General features: G+C 37.5%; 1 protein-coding gene across 8 annotated transcripts in view; it reads right to left on the bottom strand.

Annotated features, from left to right (window-relative positions):
* ANKRD28 (ankyrin repeat domain 28) overlaps positions 1-18,113 on the bottom strand; it is a 125,437-nt gene that overhangs the window by 63,574 nt on the left and 43,750 nt on the right. For 5 of the 8 annotated variants that reach the window (XM_074574963.1, XM_074574958.1, XM_074574964.1 and 2 more), the window contains exon 2: positions 14,114-14,197. In XM_074574963.1, coding sequence (XP_074431064.1) covers positions 14,114-14,197 — 84 coding nt within the window. Of the gene's footprint in view, positions 1-14,113; positions 14,198-15,301; positions 16,203-18,113 lie in introns of those variants that run through there. The other 3 variants (XM_074574957.1, XM_074574956.1, XM_074574959.1) reach the window with 1 other exon arrangement.

The following is an 18,113-nucleotide window of genomic DNA, read 5'->3' on the forward strand; positions in this document are numbered from 1 at the left end:
TGGCTTTGCTGTCCGGACATACTTTGCCAGCCCCAAAGCATCCTCATTTGACCTGATGCCTCCAGGCATTTTTAAAATGGAATTTCTGCAATTGAATTTGAAGTTCAAGTTCACAGAACAGTACTAAAATCCATGGAAAATCATTTACTTCCCATTCAGCTAATGATTATTTGATTCTACTCAAATAACAAAACTAAAACTGATAAAAAACTCTATCCTTACTGAACCATCATACACAATTCATACACAAAATGAAATCGTATAAATAAAAAGCACATTGAAAGTTTGGTTCCTTTCTAAAATGCCTGAAGAGTAGGAGCAATCTGGTGGGAATCATTAAGTTGGCACAGAAAAAACATCAAGCATTCATATATGTTATAGCAACATATTATATTGGAATATTCACTTATATTCAATCACCTCTTACTAAAACCTCATTTTAAAAAACAAATAACATAGCTCAGTTGTATCTTTCCAGTATTTCTCTTTTTAAGTAACAGCTGGAAATATCTTTAACAAAAATTGCACAAGTAACATCAAGAATTCAAGTTACATGAGCAAACATCAGATGCCAAAGTGCCCTTGTCCAAAAGGCTGCCTGGTCTTTAATACTGGCACTCAGTAGAACAACTTGACAGGAAGGGGATGGGAGAAAATCTGCTGGTTTAACTTTTATTGAATCCCAAACTTCAATGTCCATAGGAATTTAGGGCAGTGTAATTTTGAATGCAAGTTAGTACTACGCTACAAAAAAGACTAGCAAAAAAGGAAACTGAAGTTCAGAACAATTCATACTGTTAAATAACACTATTCTGGACATTTTTTCATAAATTTAACTCTTCAAATGCTGGCTGTCTTGGGTCACAAGCACTAGGTACAAAACACTACTCAAGTGTAACGGTGTGAAACCCTGTCCCCTTAAAACAGTGACACCAAAAGACAGACATGCAAAAATAAAAGTGAGTGAGTCACATTTAGTGCAAGGAACAGCTATTGAGGTTCAGCCCCATCTATGATTATGATGGCCGGACCCCACAGTCAGCTAAACTCTGAATCAGAGAACAAGAGTAAAAATTTCTTATTTAAAGATGTACACTCAAAAAAACACCCACAACAAGTTAATTTGATGTAGTTACGATGTTTAAACTGAGATTCTGTTCATGAGCATGGCTTGACTTCAAGAAGGCCTTTTTGAAGGACAAAATCTTCAAAAATATGCTGTTTTACTAAGAAAACAGACAAAACTTTGTAGAATACAGAGTATTTCTTTTTACATTGGTTTCATTTTGTCTGTCAATGACAACAGAGAATGAAGTTAAATTTCCTACTCTTGTTAGAAGTTATGTTACTCCTAAAGGCCAAAAATTATCAGTAACAACAAAAAGACGAGGGCTTGAGGTATTCTGGTAGACGTTGCATCCTTATTTCTCATAACTAAAGAGGCACATAGCAAGAAGACTTTTTGACTTGTAGTCAAGTATTTCAAGAGACTTATTTTGAAACAACCAGACATTTGTGTATTTTTCCACTTCAAAGTAATTAATCTCAAAAACATCTCTCTTCAATTATTGTTTTTTGAAAGTACTAAGCCAGGGTGCTTTTTGGAAATACACAGCTCATACCCTTTAACCTTTATGTTCCATGCAAGTTTTGTAATGTTGCTGTCACTGTAATAATTCTTGCTAGTTGGTTTATCAAACTCATGTGCAGAACAAGTACAGCTTGTAAGAAAAGCTGAATCTAGGTCTCTATTCTATAAAAATGTCTACATAACTTCTTTTGCCCAAATTATAAAGGCTAGAATTCCTTGAGTGAACTCAAGCATCCATCCGGGTATCGGATACAGACCTGAATGACTGAGCAGGTTTTCTGAGCTGCTCCCTTTCCCATTCTTGGTGTTCCAACACCAAGAATTTGGTCCCATTTACCACTAATAAAGGCTACTGAATTCTTGCCTAATCCATGAAACAAATTAAAGAGCTATTCTTTCCCCTTTGATAAGAGCAACTTGATCTCACAGTACAGCTGAGACATTTTGGATGTATTTTCCTTCCTTTAACTCAGGAATTAAAACTTTTAGGGCCAAGACTATTTGTTAATATACTAGATCATTGAGGGGAGGGGGAAAGACACTAAAAAATCCCATTACTAAAATTAAAAAATACTGCCCCCCGCAAACCTCTGTAGCATTCAAAACTATGCTATATTTAAAAAAACCCATACAATAATATAGCATTAAAAAATACTTTGCATTGGTTTTACCCTTCCCAAATGCCAAGTATATGGTTTGTAAACATTTACCTGGCATGTATGGCAGGAAAACACCCCAGCTTTTAATTGCAATGCAGTTGCTGATATGAAAAGTGATAAATAATTCTGAAACTATTTTTTTAAAAAAATACATCAGGATGCAAAAACGATGGATTTTCCATGATGGGAGTACAGGGATGTGGAGCACATTACGTAACCTGGCCTGCGCCTGCAGAGCAGGACGAAGGAGGGACAGTGACTGCCTCATCCTATGCCGTCATCTATCTCTAGTATTTGAGGACACAAATAAGAAAACATGCCAAGAGAGAAAACAGTACAATACAGGCTCTGTTTATGCTCCAGTGAAAGATCACACCACACTAGGTAAGGTATGCACATCTCCATCCCAGTTTAAATCCACCACATTACTTTCGGGCCAATGACACTTTTGTTGAGAAAAGCTGGGGTTTCTGCCTTTTTCATTGCAAAGACTCATGCTAGAATGACAACCCTATACACGTCTGCTGTAGATCAGGTATTTGTCTCACTAACTGCACTGTCTTGGTGATAGGAAAAGATGTGGTTTTCAGGTTGTGTGTTTAATGTTAGCACCTTTTCTTGGAGCAAGTGAAAACATTTTGCTTGTGCGTGTTAAGTTAAATAGTTTCATAAAGTGAGTTCATCTAGCTGCAATACACAAAGTCCGTCTGTTAAGAGACCCTTGCACTATTCTGAACACCTGACTCAAAGCAGCATACAACACAATTCACGCTAATACAGACAAACTGTTAGGCAAGAAAAATCCCACAGAATATATCTATTCTGAAGAAGGAAGATGAGAGTCAAAAACCCTTCCACCCAACAATATGTGTCTGCAACAGGAAAAAAAAGTCCACAAATCTATCATAAAATAAACCCAACAGAAAGACTCTGCTAGCAAGAATCAAAACTCCTCCACAAGTGCTGGTAACCTTAGGATCAAAGTATTTTATCTGCACTATTCCTTAGGCTAAGTGGATAGGGGCTAAGCTTAGAAGATAACTGTCATTATAGAAAGAGCTAGCAGTGACTAAAGCAAGACATTTGCACTCCTTTGAGACAGTAAGTCAGCATCATGTAATTTATTTATAAGTTACCATAATTACATATACCCAATGCATATAACCACTATTTCATGCAAATAAAAACGGAAATGAAATTAATGATCAGGAAGGATGATAATAAAGTAGGGCTTTAATAAAGACTGAAGAGAGAAGAGAATTCCACTGGTTTTGGAGACGGAAAGGTACAGGTTGATATAACAGGCCTGAGAAAATTCATGTCAAACTTAATATTCCAGACAGACACTGTACCTTAACTTTTGGGGCCTACTCTTGAGAAAGGAGACAGAGATCCCTCACTGCAAAAGGAACTTCCAGTTCATTTGTCCTCAGACGGGACATCAACATGTGCCTTTCCAGACCTCACAGCTACCTACCAGAAGTCCACAAGAGCCCTTCTCCTTGGCTTCTTGGGCATTTATGGGATAGCCTTCCCTACAATATGTAGCAAACAAATGAAAAACGCTTTCCCAGTTTTGAATATACATCCATCCTACATTAGAGTAGATTAAAGGAACTTAAAGGTGTATCTACCTTGACTAGAGCCTGTGTACAAGGACCAAATGATATGAAGGAAATGATGGTGTTTACTGATATTGCATTAGATATTCCACAGTAAATATGTAAGACAGCTTTAACCACTTGGAAAGTGGAGAAAATTGTCTTGTTCAAAGGTATATTGCATATGCACAAAGAGTTTTCACCCAAGAAGTTATTGCAAACGCTCAGTAAATTCAAACCCTATCTTGCTATTACCAGCTATGCATTCTTTAAGGACTGTGTCAATGTTGGAGCTTAATGCACATTAAGTCTCCAGAGCTTTTATCTTCTCTCTGCTCTTTCAGAGGGGATCTTCTGTTCTCAAATACCAACCCTTTGCGTGACAGGCACAGCAACTGCCAGGAGTAACCCCAGTAAGCTCTAAGTATTCAAGGCCTTGCCTCTAGCTTGTTCTGTAAAAGCAGCAGGAAATGTAGAACTTCAATTATGTTTTGAAGGTTATAATCTTAAGTAATAATCACTAAAAGTAAGGCAGCAAAGCAGACATGATCTACAAAATCATTATCACTAAGAATCACGCTGCAGACTCAAACACAAAGTTCTTGAAACACATTTCAATTTGATCTAATTATTCATGGTTCTCTACATCAATGCCAATTTTTCAATGTTAAAGAAATAACAATCACCGAAACAAAACCTGTCTGTCAAAACCCCAATTACTGTAAAACAAATTCAGTGTACAGCCCATATGGTAAAAACACAGCCATGCAGACATCCAAGCTTGTTTGCCCAGTTTAGCAAATAGTATAACCGTATTAGCATAGTACTAGGCAAGCTTACTAGACATGATGAGAAGGAGCATATGTTAGCCTGAGTAACACACCACACTAATATTATGTCTCTAAAGAATATTTCGCATTACCTGTACAAGGCAGCACCATGCCATGTAAGCCTATTCTTCTTTTCAGAGAGTCCTACCCTTTGCAATGGTAAGTTTTTGAGAGCTACCATCCACAGAATCCACTGTGCCAAGTAGCAGTTTGCTGATGTTTGTCAGATTATCCCGTAACTCTGATGAAGGTTTGCTTGTATCACTCTAATAAGAGCCATAACTCAACACATCTGAAAAATCTCACTTGCACAGGCCAAATACAGTCTTATCAACATGAAGCAAGGAATTATTCCTCTTTGGACTGGCAAGTTTCTCTCATTAAGAGTTTAAATTCTGAAGAGAAATGCCTAATTATACAGATTTGTACTTAAAACATTCTGAATCTGTTTCTACACCAGAAGAGGAACTCAACACCATTTGGATGCACTTTATATTGAGGCTGAAAAATATGATTCACTTTCTTAACCACTAAAAAGGAAATAAGATATCTGATTATTCATTACAGATGACATGCTTGGAAAATATTCCACAGTAACGAACAGGAAATCAACAACTTTGTTAAAGTTAAGTAACAGTAAATAACTGCTATATTATGAATTAAAGTCTTTAGTAGCTGGCAGAGACTTTACAGTATACAATTTGCTGCAAGTTTCCACAACACTCTGAAGAATTAGGTCTCCAAAGTTCCCAGTTTCTGGAATCAATCACACTTCAGATCCACGGAGCAAACTATCTCATATCAGATCCTTTAGAAGTGGAAGAAGCTTTCCTATAGGAAAAGCTTCCCTACATTCCCTGCAGCAAAATTTCTTCTTATCCCTTCAGAAACGTAACATTAATATTAATGTTTTTAAGAACTGACTTAATTCTTTACCAAAATAACCTCTGGACATTCCCATATGGTAATGATGAACTGTATCTACTCGCTTAAAAAACCCTCACTAAACTCAAGCATGTTTAGTGAGATGTTTTATAAGCTAACTTTTTACCTTGTTAATAAAAAAACAAACAAAAAAAAAAAACTTAGATGTGCTATTCACACAATGCCCTTCTAAAACCCAGCTCCTGTTATCTTCTCACACATGAGCTACTTCAGGACCACGTTAAGCCCGTTGCATGGCTGTAAATTCTGAGCAGGCCGAACCTGCTCCTGTCTGCACAGGACCACAAACACTCTCCCAATAAATAGGGTTCTTCACAGAATTTCCCTGCTGTTCTTCAGATGTAAGGAAATTTCAATGAAGTGAACATTTTATAAAGCAGGATAGTCTCACGACTCATCATTTCATCAGGCTGGTCACACAGGAAACGGGGGTTCCTGTTTGCAGTGGAAACATTAAGAAAGTTTAGTATCGAGACTATCTAGAAGCAGAAAGCAATCCAGTACATTGACACGCATGTTGGACAAAAGTCCAAGCAAATGCTTAAGTTGAAGCAAACATCTTGCTCTCGTTCTACGGCCGTATTTTATTAGAAGTCCAAGGGCAAACAGCATGGAGAACATGAATTCTACCATTAGTCTCTGAGATAACACATATTATATATAAAATATATGTTTTCTTGTCTCCCATATGTACAAAAAATATATTTACATATACTTCATGCAAAATGAAAACTTACCAAATTAAATAAAGCCATTAAGTATTTAAAATGCCTCCATCTAATGACAAAAGCTCTCTCAATTCTTATTAGATGGCAACCTAAATTCCTCAATAAACAGTTAGCAGTGGGAGCATCTGAAGGTGTACTCAACTTGTTTTATGATTTATGCCCATCCTGACCTCACCTGCTCTCTGTGAGGTCCAACTGTCTCCCTTTTGCCCAATACAGGATTTCTCAGACTCTGCTGCAGCACCCAAAAGTTCCAGGCAGAGGCTGCCCAGCAGGTCCTGCTGCGCTGAGTCAAGGTCTGCGTTTCTCAGCATTGGTTATTAACTGGAGGGATCCTCATTGTTAGTATTTGTTTATACAGGAACTTTTTATTTCCTCTCCGACCTCCTACAGTGATTTCAAAGGACTGTTCTCACTGTCTATTCATTATATGCTTACTGTCATTAGCATTAGATAAGCTAACATTTTTAAATATATATATACACACACACACACACAGACACTCACAGTCGACATATAACTTGCATGTGTATATATATAGGCACACACACGTACATATATGTCTTTTCAATATACAGTTCTTATTTGCAGGAAAATTCACAGCAAGTCACTATGCTTAATAATCCAAACGATGAAACTGAATTAAAGTAACTAGTACGAAACTCGAAGTTGTAACTCATTCTATGTTCTCATCATACTGAAAAGTCTTTCATACTTTCAAATACTTGTAATTTTATCCCCCCAATTTGCTACACTCTAAATTGGAAATAAAAGCAGTTTACAAATAATGTTCAACCAAGCAGAAACCTGCCTAGTGGGAAAAAAAAAAAAACAACGAACCAAGGATTTGAAATAGGTAAATCATATGGAAAATTAGCAAGAAGTTTTAAAACATTTTTTCCTATAGATCTGATGAATAAAACCTGAAGCTGTAAAGCTTGAGAATCACACTAGCTATAACTAGCACATTATAAAAGATGGGAAACTACAATTTGTCCTCATTCTAAATCACGCTGAGAATAAAAGTGTTCTTCATAAAAGATAACATGCAAATATTTCTATGTATTTTACCAATACACCAGAAGTCACACTTTTTCACTAAATACTTCTTTGCTACGATTAGCAATTCAAGATAGTACATTTTTTGAGAGAAAATCTTAAATTTAAGATTGTTTTTAATACGTCTAAATTGTGTGCGCCTCCAAGAGATTATTACAGCTACTCATTCACATTGTCAGCCTAGATAGTGCAAGTTACAATAATTACAGCGTCTCTTTATTAAATGCTAGTCTGCAATTGGAAATTAGCAAAAGACCCTATTTAAAAAAAAAAAAGTGACTGACACTTTTAAAAAAAAAAAAAAAAAAAGGAAAACATATGCCAGATGACCGCAACTAAGAAAGGAAAAGTTCATACCCTGACCTATTAAGATAGGAACTAAAACACAAATAAATTTTGCTCTTCAGAATATTTTACCATTTTCTGGATTTTTTTTTTTTTTTTTTTAAATTCCTCCCTCACGTTCAGATCAGCAAACCAAAAGTTAAGAGCCCTGCACAGTCTGTCCTGCCAGGGAATACAATAAGATGTTGCTCCACAGCACCAAATAAGTTAGTGCAAGTTTTTGTTGCCAACTCCAGCTGCCAACAAAACAAGTCCTTCATGCAAATAGTCTACGTTGCCTGCACGAACCTGACAAAACAGTTACCGACCCTGGTTCTGATGCGTGCCTGGGACAAACAGAAAACAGAAACACAGCTTGAAGACTTAAAAACTGTGCACAACTCCTGCCTAAGCCTTTGCTGCATGATGCTAGCTTTTAAACACTATTTATTCTCACCAGTTTAGAGGCAAAAGCCACACGGTAGCTTTGCTCTCATTGCCTGCAGCTTCATCTAGTAACAAGAGGGCTGTAAATGAATTGGCCTGAAAAATTATTTCCCTGCAAGAATACTTCGGGTGGAGCAAATCACAAACCATTATAAAACATCGCAAACCTTTTCTCTGACCAATGGTCCCAGTACTCCTGAAGTGGAAAGGAGCATAGTTTGGACACGCCTGCCTTCCCATTGCTTTTATCAGGCCCATGCAAATTTCCGCGTAAAGCTGTCAAAGTTTTCCCCACTGTTTTCAAAACCATTTCCTGGGACAGGGAAGGAGCCTCCCCAAACCCCAACAAAAGCATAAAAACATGGTATTGCAGATCAACTACCTCTATTTGAAAAGCACCATGGATTAACCTGCTCTGGGCAACTTCTTCCAGCTGTCCCAACCAGCAAATTCTTACACTAATGTGACTCAAGTTAGAAAAGGTACTCATAACCAAAGCTATAACTCAAACACTTGATGAGTAGCAATTAATGTAGAAAGAGGCTTTTAGAGGCATAGATACGTCAAGCTAAAGTGAATTTACTGTAGTCGCATGCATGCACACTTTTTAATCAAAAACAAACAAAAAGTTTATCCACATTAGTCACTGGTAAAATATCCAGAAAGATAATGAACGTAAAGGTAAAAAAAATTCCTAAAGACTATTTTTACCTCATTACACATTTGGCTTTTTGTTTATTTGTTTTTAAGCAAGGCCACGATATTCACTTATGTAAATTTCTTTACACTGAGAGATATTTCAATGTAACAGCTGAATTAGAGCAATTACAGTTTTCCACATAACGACATATATAAAAATTCTTGTATGAAATAGGCACAGAATTTATTTGTAGTATCAGAACACTGAACTCTACTAAATTTTGTAGAGTGTTCCATATTTCAGGCAAGTAATTCAGGCTTTTCTGTTCTACGCTGCACTCTCAAGTCTGCAGGAAAAAAGTTACCCCACAGTTCAACCCACAGGGTTAAGTATAAAGATGAAAGGCAGGAAACCATACAACCATTATCTATTTCTTCTATTTAACCTCTTTAAGGACACTGCTGACCAAGACCAGCATTACAAAGAATCTTTCCTGGTTTTTGAACTGTGTTTTAATTTCCATTATTAATTCCTAAATTACTAGGGTATTTGAGACCCTTGATAATCTAATTCTCCTGGTACACAGATGCCATGATCTATGAGAAGTCCTAGACTTGTCACTAGACTAACAAACCAATTTTGCTTCTCTTTCAATATATGCAATGACCTGCAAAGTAAGATAAATAAAAAGATTAGCAGGAAATCAAATAAGATGTCATATATTACCCTATAACGACATCCAGCAACATTCTCCTAATATGCAAATAACACAAAAAAGAAGTTATGCAAACCCACACTTGGCAGGACTGGGAAGGAAGCCCACATCTTTACTGCAGTAGTCATCCACGCAGCAACCCAACTGCTCGAAATAACAAAGTTCAATACATACACTCAGCTCTCCTATTTGTATCTAGAACTTTGGTGCTACCAGATCATACCCCTCGTCAGTCCCAGGAACAAAACTTGGGATTTATGGGCATCACTTCATTGCTATCTAATACAGGTGGGGACTAGAGAGGGCAGACAAGATTGTTTGGTTCTATGGTTTTGTTTTGGTTTGTTTTCCCTTTTGCCCAAAACAGTAGCACAGGTGAGCTTTTATTTTATTTTGGTTACTTACTACAGAAAAGTTCACTTAATTAAGAGCTGTGCTGGATGGCCAACAGTCCAGAATAGAAATCATACAGACAACCCTAACTGCTCCAGTCCTCAGTACAGTATGTGCAATTTTCCCATCTTACGTTTTTATATATTGGAAAAAACCCCACCAACTCACACAGAAAGAAGCTTTAAAATATGCTTCATAGTTTAAACCTATTTTAATCTCACAAAGCACAATGAGCAGCAAGATACAGGCGTTTCATGTACAAGTCACTTATCACATATGTGAATACCACTATTTTAAATAGGAGCAGTAAGCATTTTGTAACATTGGGAAAGATCTGTATGATTTTGGGATTCCTCCAAAAAGAGCGCTTGTTTGGCTTTAGGGTGAGAAGAGCAAGGGGCACACTGACACCAGTTCCAGAGAGGATCAGATGTTTATCCCCTTGGCTAAGATCAAGTGCAATCGGGTTATAAAAACTGCATATTGGGTTACCTGAAGTATCACTTTTCATGGCAAGAAATGTTATCCCAATAAGTCTAGGAGGAGGAAAAATTGTTCTGATTTTGAACAATTGTTTCAATAGTCAGATCTGCAACTTTTCAATCATTTTTGACAGTGAGCTGGTATTCCCTTCACAAAATTATATTCTTAACAAATAGCTGAAATTAAATATTCCACTTTCATGATCTTTTAAACTGAACGTACATCATAAAAGTTTTGGTTACAAACAACAACAGCATAGTTTGCAACAGTAACAGGCCTCCAAATCTTAAAAAAAACCAAACAAATCCTGATTTAGAAAAGGCAACGCTGAATGTTGGCTAAAACTAAGGGCTGAAAAGTATATAAAATTCAATCCAGCCATACCAATCTAATCGGCAAGAGCAAGAAATGTTGAGGATCCCCATTAACTAATAAAGAGATATTAAATGTGTCAGTTTAACAGAAGATTTTCCTTGCTGCCAAGTCTCAAAAGCTCAAGATGGTACCAAGAAAGAATATTTTTTTTAAACATATATATACACACACAGAGAACACAGCAAGAGCAATCATATAATAGAAACTACATCAGGCTTGATGTATGTGATATGTGTGATTTAAGCCTGATTGATGAAACTAGCAGCTACAGCTTCTCCAGGAAAGCTTGAGAAGGGGAGGGAGATGCAACCCCTTCCCCTTCATTTTTTCCATTAGTCAGAGCCTCAAGAGAGTGCACCTTCCACAGTTTAAGCAGCTAGGGACACACTCAATTTGCTCTTTCTTCACAAAAGATTACAACTGCAGAATAGAATACAATACATACTTTCTAAATCTAGACTGAGCCTGTGACTCAAGGAGGCTGGCATGGCATGAACAGAGAACAATCTTCTTCTTGAAAAAGCCCTTTTGCTATTAGTACATCATCTTACAGTCACACACAGCAACTCATGTTATGAAAGGCCAGCCATCTCAGAATCTTTCTTAATATAACACTATGGTAGAAGACATCATCTGTTTTAGGAATAATGCTCTAATACAGCCCAAACTGGGTGCAATCTTTAGATGTTACCATAACATCAAACAGTTATCACAGCCTAGCTTTGGGAAGCCAAATACGCAGACTCAACTCATTCAGCTTTAAAAGAGTATTAAGCCAATTGTGATTAATGTTAAAGATAACATACCCTGAAAGTAAAAAGGTAAATAAAGATGGATGATAACAGAAGGAAAAAAAAAAACAACCCACAAACCACATTTCATCAAGACACTAACAGCTTTCCTAGATGAATGTCACTGTCACAACAAAGACTTACAATAGCTCTATCTTCAGTTCACTTCTGGGCAAAACTAATTGCAGAACCCTGAGAGGTCTCCAATTACAGAGTCCAACCCATGCTCTGGGGAAGGGAGGAAGGAAGGAATCTCAACTATTAGAACACAAACTGCAAAATAATTAGTTGCTCTTGAGAGGGGGAAAGGACTCTGCAGAGGCATTGGAGGGAATGACTCCGGAATTCAAACAACTGTACTGAAGCACTTGGATAGCGAAGTGGAAAAAAAATCCAACGCATACACTGGTTTAAAACAATCCACAACGGTCAAAACAGTTTATCACAAGGCTTCTCTTTATTAGGAAATATACATAACCATTTCATTTTCTTTACTTTTCCCCCTCCTGTCCACACCAATTTATAATACATAACTAAGAGAACAACTTTGGATCTAGACTATGTAGGAATATATTATCTCCAGCCAAGTACATAGAGCAAATGAAAAACCCAAGGAAAAGAACAACACACACACACACAAAGAAAAATCAACTAGGCAGTTTAATTCCTTTCTGCCAAACAACGGGAGAATTTACATCCTTGCTTAGTCTCAACAAACAGTGTTTTAAGGGATATATGCCAATGTAATAATAAATACTGTAGTAAGACTAGGACTGCCATGGGAGGAAGGAGTGGCCATGTGTGATAAGCATCTGCCTATGCTGAAGAAGGTGGCTGTGAAAAAACATTATATTTGTTCTGGATGGATTCTAAATACACCTTGGGTGTTACCAGCCTATAATGCACAAACGTTCAGTTAAAGGGAGATGTCTACAGAATGGAGTAAAAATTTAAGATGTAAAATGTAAAAAACCCCAGATTTTGAATATTCTGCCTACAATGTTTTTCTTCACTGTAACTACCGGCCAGTTCGAAGTAACCCTCTTCGAAGACATCAAACAGTTAGATGTTTTCCTTTTTAAGCACATCTGATGACTTCATATTTATGGGCAACTCTTTGACAAATTTGAGATAGAACAAAAAACAAAACCAAACCACTACCACGTACTGAAACCTATCAGAGGCTTTTGTAATAGATAACCAAAAAAGCAGAAAGATACTAACCTAACTTCGTTTACAGGCACCATAGCTAGGAATGCTAAACCTGACTTACACATGGAGGAATATAAATGAAACAAAACAGACTAATCAGCTTTTAAAAATAAAAATGGCAACGCGACCAGAGCGTACACATGCAAAGACTGGAAGGATACACAGCTAATGGTCTCATAACTAAACAGCAGATTAAGCCTTTTGATACTATATAATCCATCATACCATCTTGTTTAAGAACGTGTAAAACTACTGAAAAAGAAGAAGAAAAGAAGTCCAACCTTACCAAACAAAACTTTAGATTTGACAGCAAGTTTACTTATACAAGGTCCTACTCAAGCTCTTCAAGACAACAGGAGGGCTCCCTTATACTTCAGCTGTTATTGGTCAGATATAAATTCTGCAGAATTCTTTTAAATGTCAAATTACACATACCAAACTAAATACTTGCTTTTGGTTTACATCTTTCGAGAAGAAAGTGTAAACAATTATCATGGTCATACACTAGGCACTATGTAGCATCCAGACGTTAGCCTTTGCTTTTTAGCATCACTCTAGTTCTGGTGCATTTGTAGGAGAAACAGCTACATACATTCCCACAGCGTTAAGCCTAAATAGTTTGTCTGTCTGCTTTAATAATCAAAACAATTTCTAATCAATGTAAAGAGCGTATGATATATTACCTTGATTAGTGCCAAACGTGCGTATTAGAATTTTAACAGAAAGTAAATACAGTAACTGCTTGCTGTCCACAACCTGAATTTCACCCAATAGAACAAACTCAGTTTAATTTCAATACATTTTTTAAGTCTGCAGTGTCTGGGTTCACAGCACCGCAAACAGGACATATAAACATAATTTCTCATTTTTACTTATTAATATAATCATTAGGTTTCCCTTTTAAAAATCCACTATTTTACCTACCTTCTGAAACCTCAGACTATTTTCTTATAATTGTCTTATGTATACTATATGCTGTATTTAAAGAGAATGAAAGTCTACGTAGTACCACACTTAACCAGTCTAACTTCCTAAAAAACTCTGATGCAATTGTACAAACAAACTTTTGTTACCCAAGCACTGCAGAACTAACGTTAAAAAGGAATACTGAAGTAGGTCTTTACTATCAACACAAATCTACAAATCTACCCTCCTTCTTCCCAGTATTAAGTGTATGTATAGGCTTTACTTTTCCTGTTACATAAAAGCAGTAAGATGTATAGCTCACGAATCAGTTACGTTTTATAGTGATTAGTACAGCAGAAAGCTATATCAAAACAAAATTAAGATGTAGTCAAAGCTAATAATGTTTGTTTTTACCTGAAAATTAACATCTTCTTTCTTAAATATCAGTGCTCGAACTTCATCAGGATCTCCATTAAATATAGCTTGAACCAATGGTGGCTGAAATGAAGAAAAGACACATCTTAGCATATAACCCCACTTTAGCTTTTAGTGATTCACATACATTTTTTTTGATAAATAACAGAAACACAAGATGATGACACACAATAAACCACCCCAGGCAGTGAAATAAAGAAATCCGCAACGGTATTTAGAATTGCAGAAACTCCAAGACTTTTAGACCTCAAACACAGGAACATACTCTAAGTCAATGACATATTGAAAAAAAAAAAAAAAAGGCCCAGAAGACTAGCTTATAACAGCTGAAAAGAGAACTCCTCATAATAAAATTAGGGCTGTTGTTACATACTGCAAATTCTACACAGTGTAAGCAAATAAATCCCATTTACATTAGCGAGTGACTAAAGTTACTAGACGCTTTTTCACCTGTTTAGACAGAGTGGGAAGGCAAAGTGCATTAGATAAGTATGGTAACAAATCCACACTCACACACATCTATTACTAAATATAGCAGGATTTCTTAGTAAGTAAGAAAAGCTGCTGAGGTATGCTAGCAAGATTTTAGTTAGTCACTTGACAAAATAAAACAATTTAAACCAGTAAAAGCACAGTCCCCAGTGTTGATCATTTCCAGAAAGTGGTAACTTGAATGTAACAGTTACATCAAGATTATGAATTATGCTATTTTTTTATTTTAGCTTAGAACTGCTCTTGCTTGATGTACACTATATACTCTCTCTGTTCTCAAAATAAACACAGCATATTATTGCAATAGGACGATTACATCAGTCTCTAAAGTGGTACTGCATAAACGTACCATTGAGGAATGAGAAGTAGAGCAGGGAAAACCCATTTACTTCAAATAGAGTTTACTGAGCCCTCTAAAGATCCTCTGCTATCATGCAAGAGTTGAGATCTGTTATTGCTGCACTATAAATAAAGTTACATGAAAAAGAATGAGCCCTTGCAAATACTAATAGTACAACAAAGTTTCAGCTTTTTCCCCTTCTCAAGTATAAGCACTGTTTACCACCTTGTCTTGTTTCAACACCACGCATATTCATGTTAATCTCAGGAAAATTACTATTGGTATTTGTGAAAGTATTATAAGCAGGAAATACGCCAACAAACAACACGCCTTACCAGCACATTTCCAGAGGGCGACGGACATAAAGATACATTTTCCTGAGGTAATTTGGAAATAAATGTGGGAGAATCATCTTCCACCTCCTCCAAAACAACAATACAGACTCGACTCATTCGATCCGTTTGCGGAAGCAAAAGCAAACAAAAAAATGCCAGCAACGGTATTTTTGGAACTAGACCACAGGTATTGCAACGGGAACCGTAGAGGAAGTACTTTCACCTGTTTCACACACCCTCACAAACTTGTGAGTGCTGCCGCTGGTGTATTAGCATTTGAAAAAGGACTTTTTAGTCCCCCCTTACACTTCATTTTTCAGATTTAAATACCCTGAGATGTTCAGGACAATGCTGAAGAACAAAAAAAAAAAAAAAAAGTTGTTCTTTTTTAAAATAAAATCCCCCTATAGGCATCGAAACAACAATAGTGAAACTGTGGAACAGCTGATAAAAATATCCCAAGATCCAATTCCATCCGAAGAGCACTCACTGTCCCACACAGCTGTCCTTTCAGAAGCAAATTTGTCTTTGTTAATGTCACAACTTCCACCAGTGTCCTCCTACCCCCACAGCGAAATCATTGTTGCAGAAGACACGGCACCGTCCTGCCGAGGACGGAACAAGGAACAATCACCCCGAGAGCGACGGCCGCAGCTATACCCAAACTCCTGCAAGGTCAGTTTTAAATCAGCCGGCGCAGCCTTTCTGCTGCCTGAAAATAAACGCGCCTTCCGATCATCCCGTCATCCTACAGCTTCCTTTCCCAATGTCAAAAAGCAGTCCGGCCTGAAAAAAGCATCGTTTCCAGCAGTTATTCAGGACCTGCTTAGAGGAGAATAATTCTTTCCCATGCAAGGAAAATATCTGCAACGTACAGCGCGGCTGCAGTACATTTACATGCGATGAGTCAGACCACAGGGACAATGAACTCCTTGAATAATATTGCCGGTTGAATCCAGCCTCCCCCCCAAAACGGCAGCAAGGCAGACGGCGTTACTCCGTCAGGGACACAAGCAATGCGGAGCCATTCATTTTTCCTTCGCCGGGCAGTAGCTCCGGCTTCTTCATCAGGGAACGCGTCAGGCAGAAATACCGTTGAAAAAAGAATGCTTCAGCAAAACAAGCTAGCTACTGCACACAAAAGCTCAAATTACTGCCCTAGACTTCTTCTGCAAAAGCAGTTCATCACTCAAGTGTTTCTTTTGATCACCGTGTGAATGCAGTTCCCATGATAGTCTTCATTCAGATTGAGGGGGAGGAAAAAAAAAAAAAAAAAAAAAAAAATCAGACTCCGTACATCTTCTCTGAGCCAACTTCTTTATCCGAACATCTGTCACTGTGCCAACCTGATTCTCCTCTTCAGTTAGAGCTTCTGCTTATCGGGTTTGTCTTTTTTTTTTTTTCCCCTTTGGCGAGTTAAATTATACAATCAGCAGCTAGCCTTGCGAAGCATGAAAAAGCCTAGCTGTCCGAGCGGGTCATTAGAAGCCGGTAGGAGCCGAGCAGAAGCCTCCAGCGCCACGGCAGCGTTCCCACTGAGCAGCAGCCTGGCGAGCAGCGACTGCAGCCTGGCAGGATGAAATGCCTAGTAATGCTCACATGTCACACTTACCAGAGAACCCAGCCGCTGCTCCCAATGCAACTTCCTCTGGCACCAAAAAAAAAAAAAAAAAAAAAAAAGCGCCTTTTTCTTTTTTTTCCCCCCTTCCTTTTTTTTGGGGCAGTCTTTGCAGTTACCTCTGTGCCAGTTCTGTGACTAACGTGGCTGAAAAACGTAAAAATCCTATAACTGAAGAAAAGAGCGACTGTTTTAATATTTTCCACTAAAAGCCGCAAAGAAATCTGGTGTACTGGCTCTGCTGACTAACAACAATTTAGGCAGTAAACAATTCCAGCATTTTAACTGCTTTCATATGGCACCAGTCGGAGCAGCAAAACAGTCCTTCCTTAACTCGTCGAAGACAAGGAAGTCCCCACATGAATACTCTGAAAATGAAATGGAAATAAAATCTCTCTTGAAGTCATCAGTTGACTGTTAAAAAGCCAGCTATTAATGGCCAAACGTATGGGGTTTTTTGCAGCTAGTATAGACAGAGATATCCTCAGCTTGAAAAAAAATTGCACTATCATTTAAATATAATATATTATAACAACATTTATGTAATAATAAAAATATAATATAAAGCCCTACAACTTGCTGAATAAATATTTCAGCTTGAATCTGCCTAAATGGTGCTGGTTTGTGGGTGTATTATGTAAATGGCTTCTGTCAAAGTTGCTGGATAAGCTTCAGTGTTACAGGAACAGAGGGAGGGTTTTTGCTCCTGCTGTGCAGCATGAAGGCACTTCTAACGTCCTCCCTTGGCTGGTTAAGATCACAATTTGTCAATGGCAAACGAGTTTCTAGCTCTTTGATAAAACATTTGCACTCAGGTTTCACACATGAATCCAGGCAGAAAGACAGGCAGGTTTAAGTGGTATAATTAAATGGTCTGGATATTAATAGACATATTGAATTCCCACCTTTGGGGGCTACAGGCAGGAAAAGCTCACATCAGCGCTCTTGAAATAATGTCTATGATAGCTTCACTGCAACGGAATAAACTGCTTACCACACATCCAATGACACTTCCTGCAAGTGAAGGTTTTTATAAGCGCGACAGAATACCTTATGGTAGGGCTCCCTGAGCGCGGGACTGCTGGCTTGGCAGAATATTGCACCACTTTCTGATTCACCGTGAAATTTCAGCTACGATTCAGATTTCCCAAGTGTTCTCATTTACAGCATGTGACTAACAAACATCTTTATAAA

This window comes from Larus michahellis, chromosome 2 (genome assembly GCF_964199755.1).
Source record: "Larus michahellis chromosome 2, bLarMic1.1, whole genome shotgun sequence".
Taxonomy (NCBI): Eukaryota; Metazoa; Chordata; class Aves; order Charadriiformes; family Laridae; genus Larus; species Larus michahellis.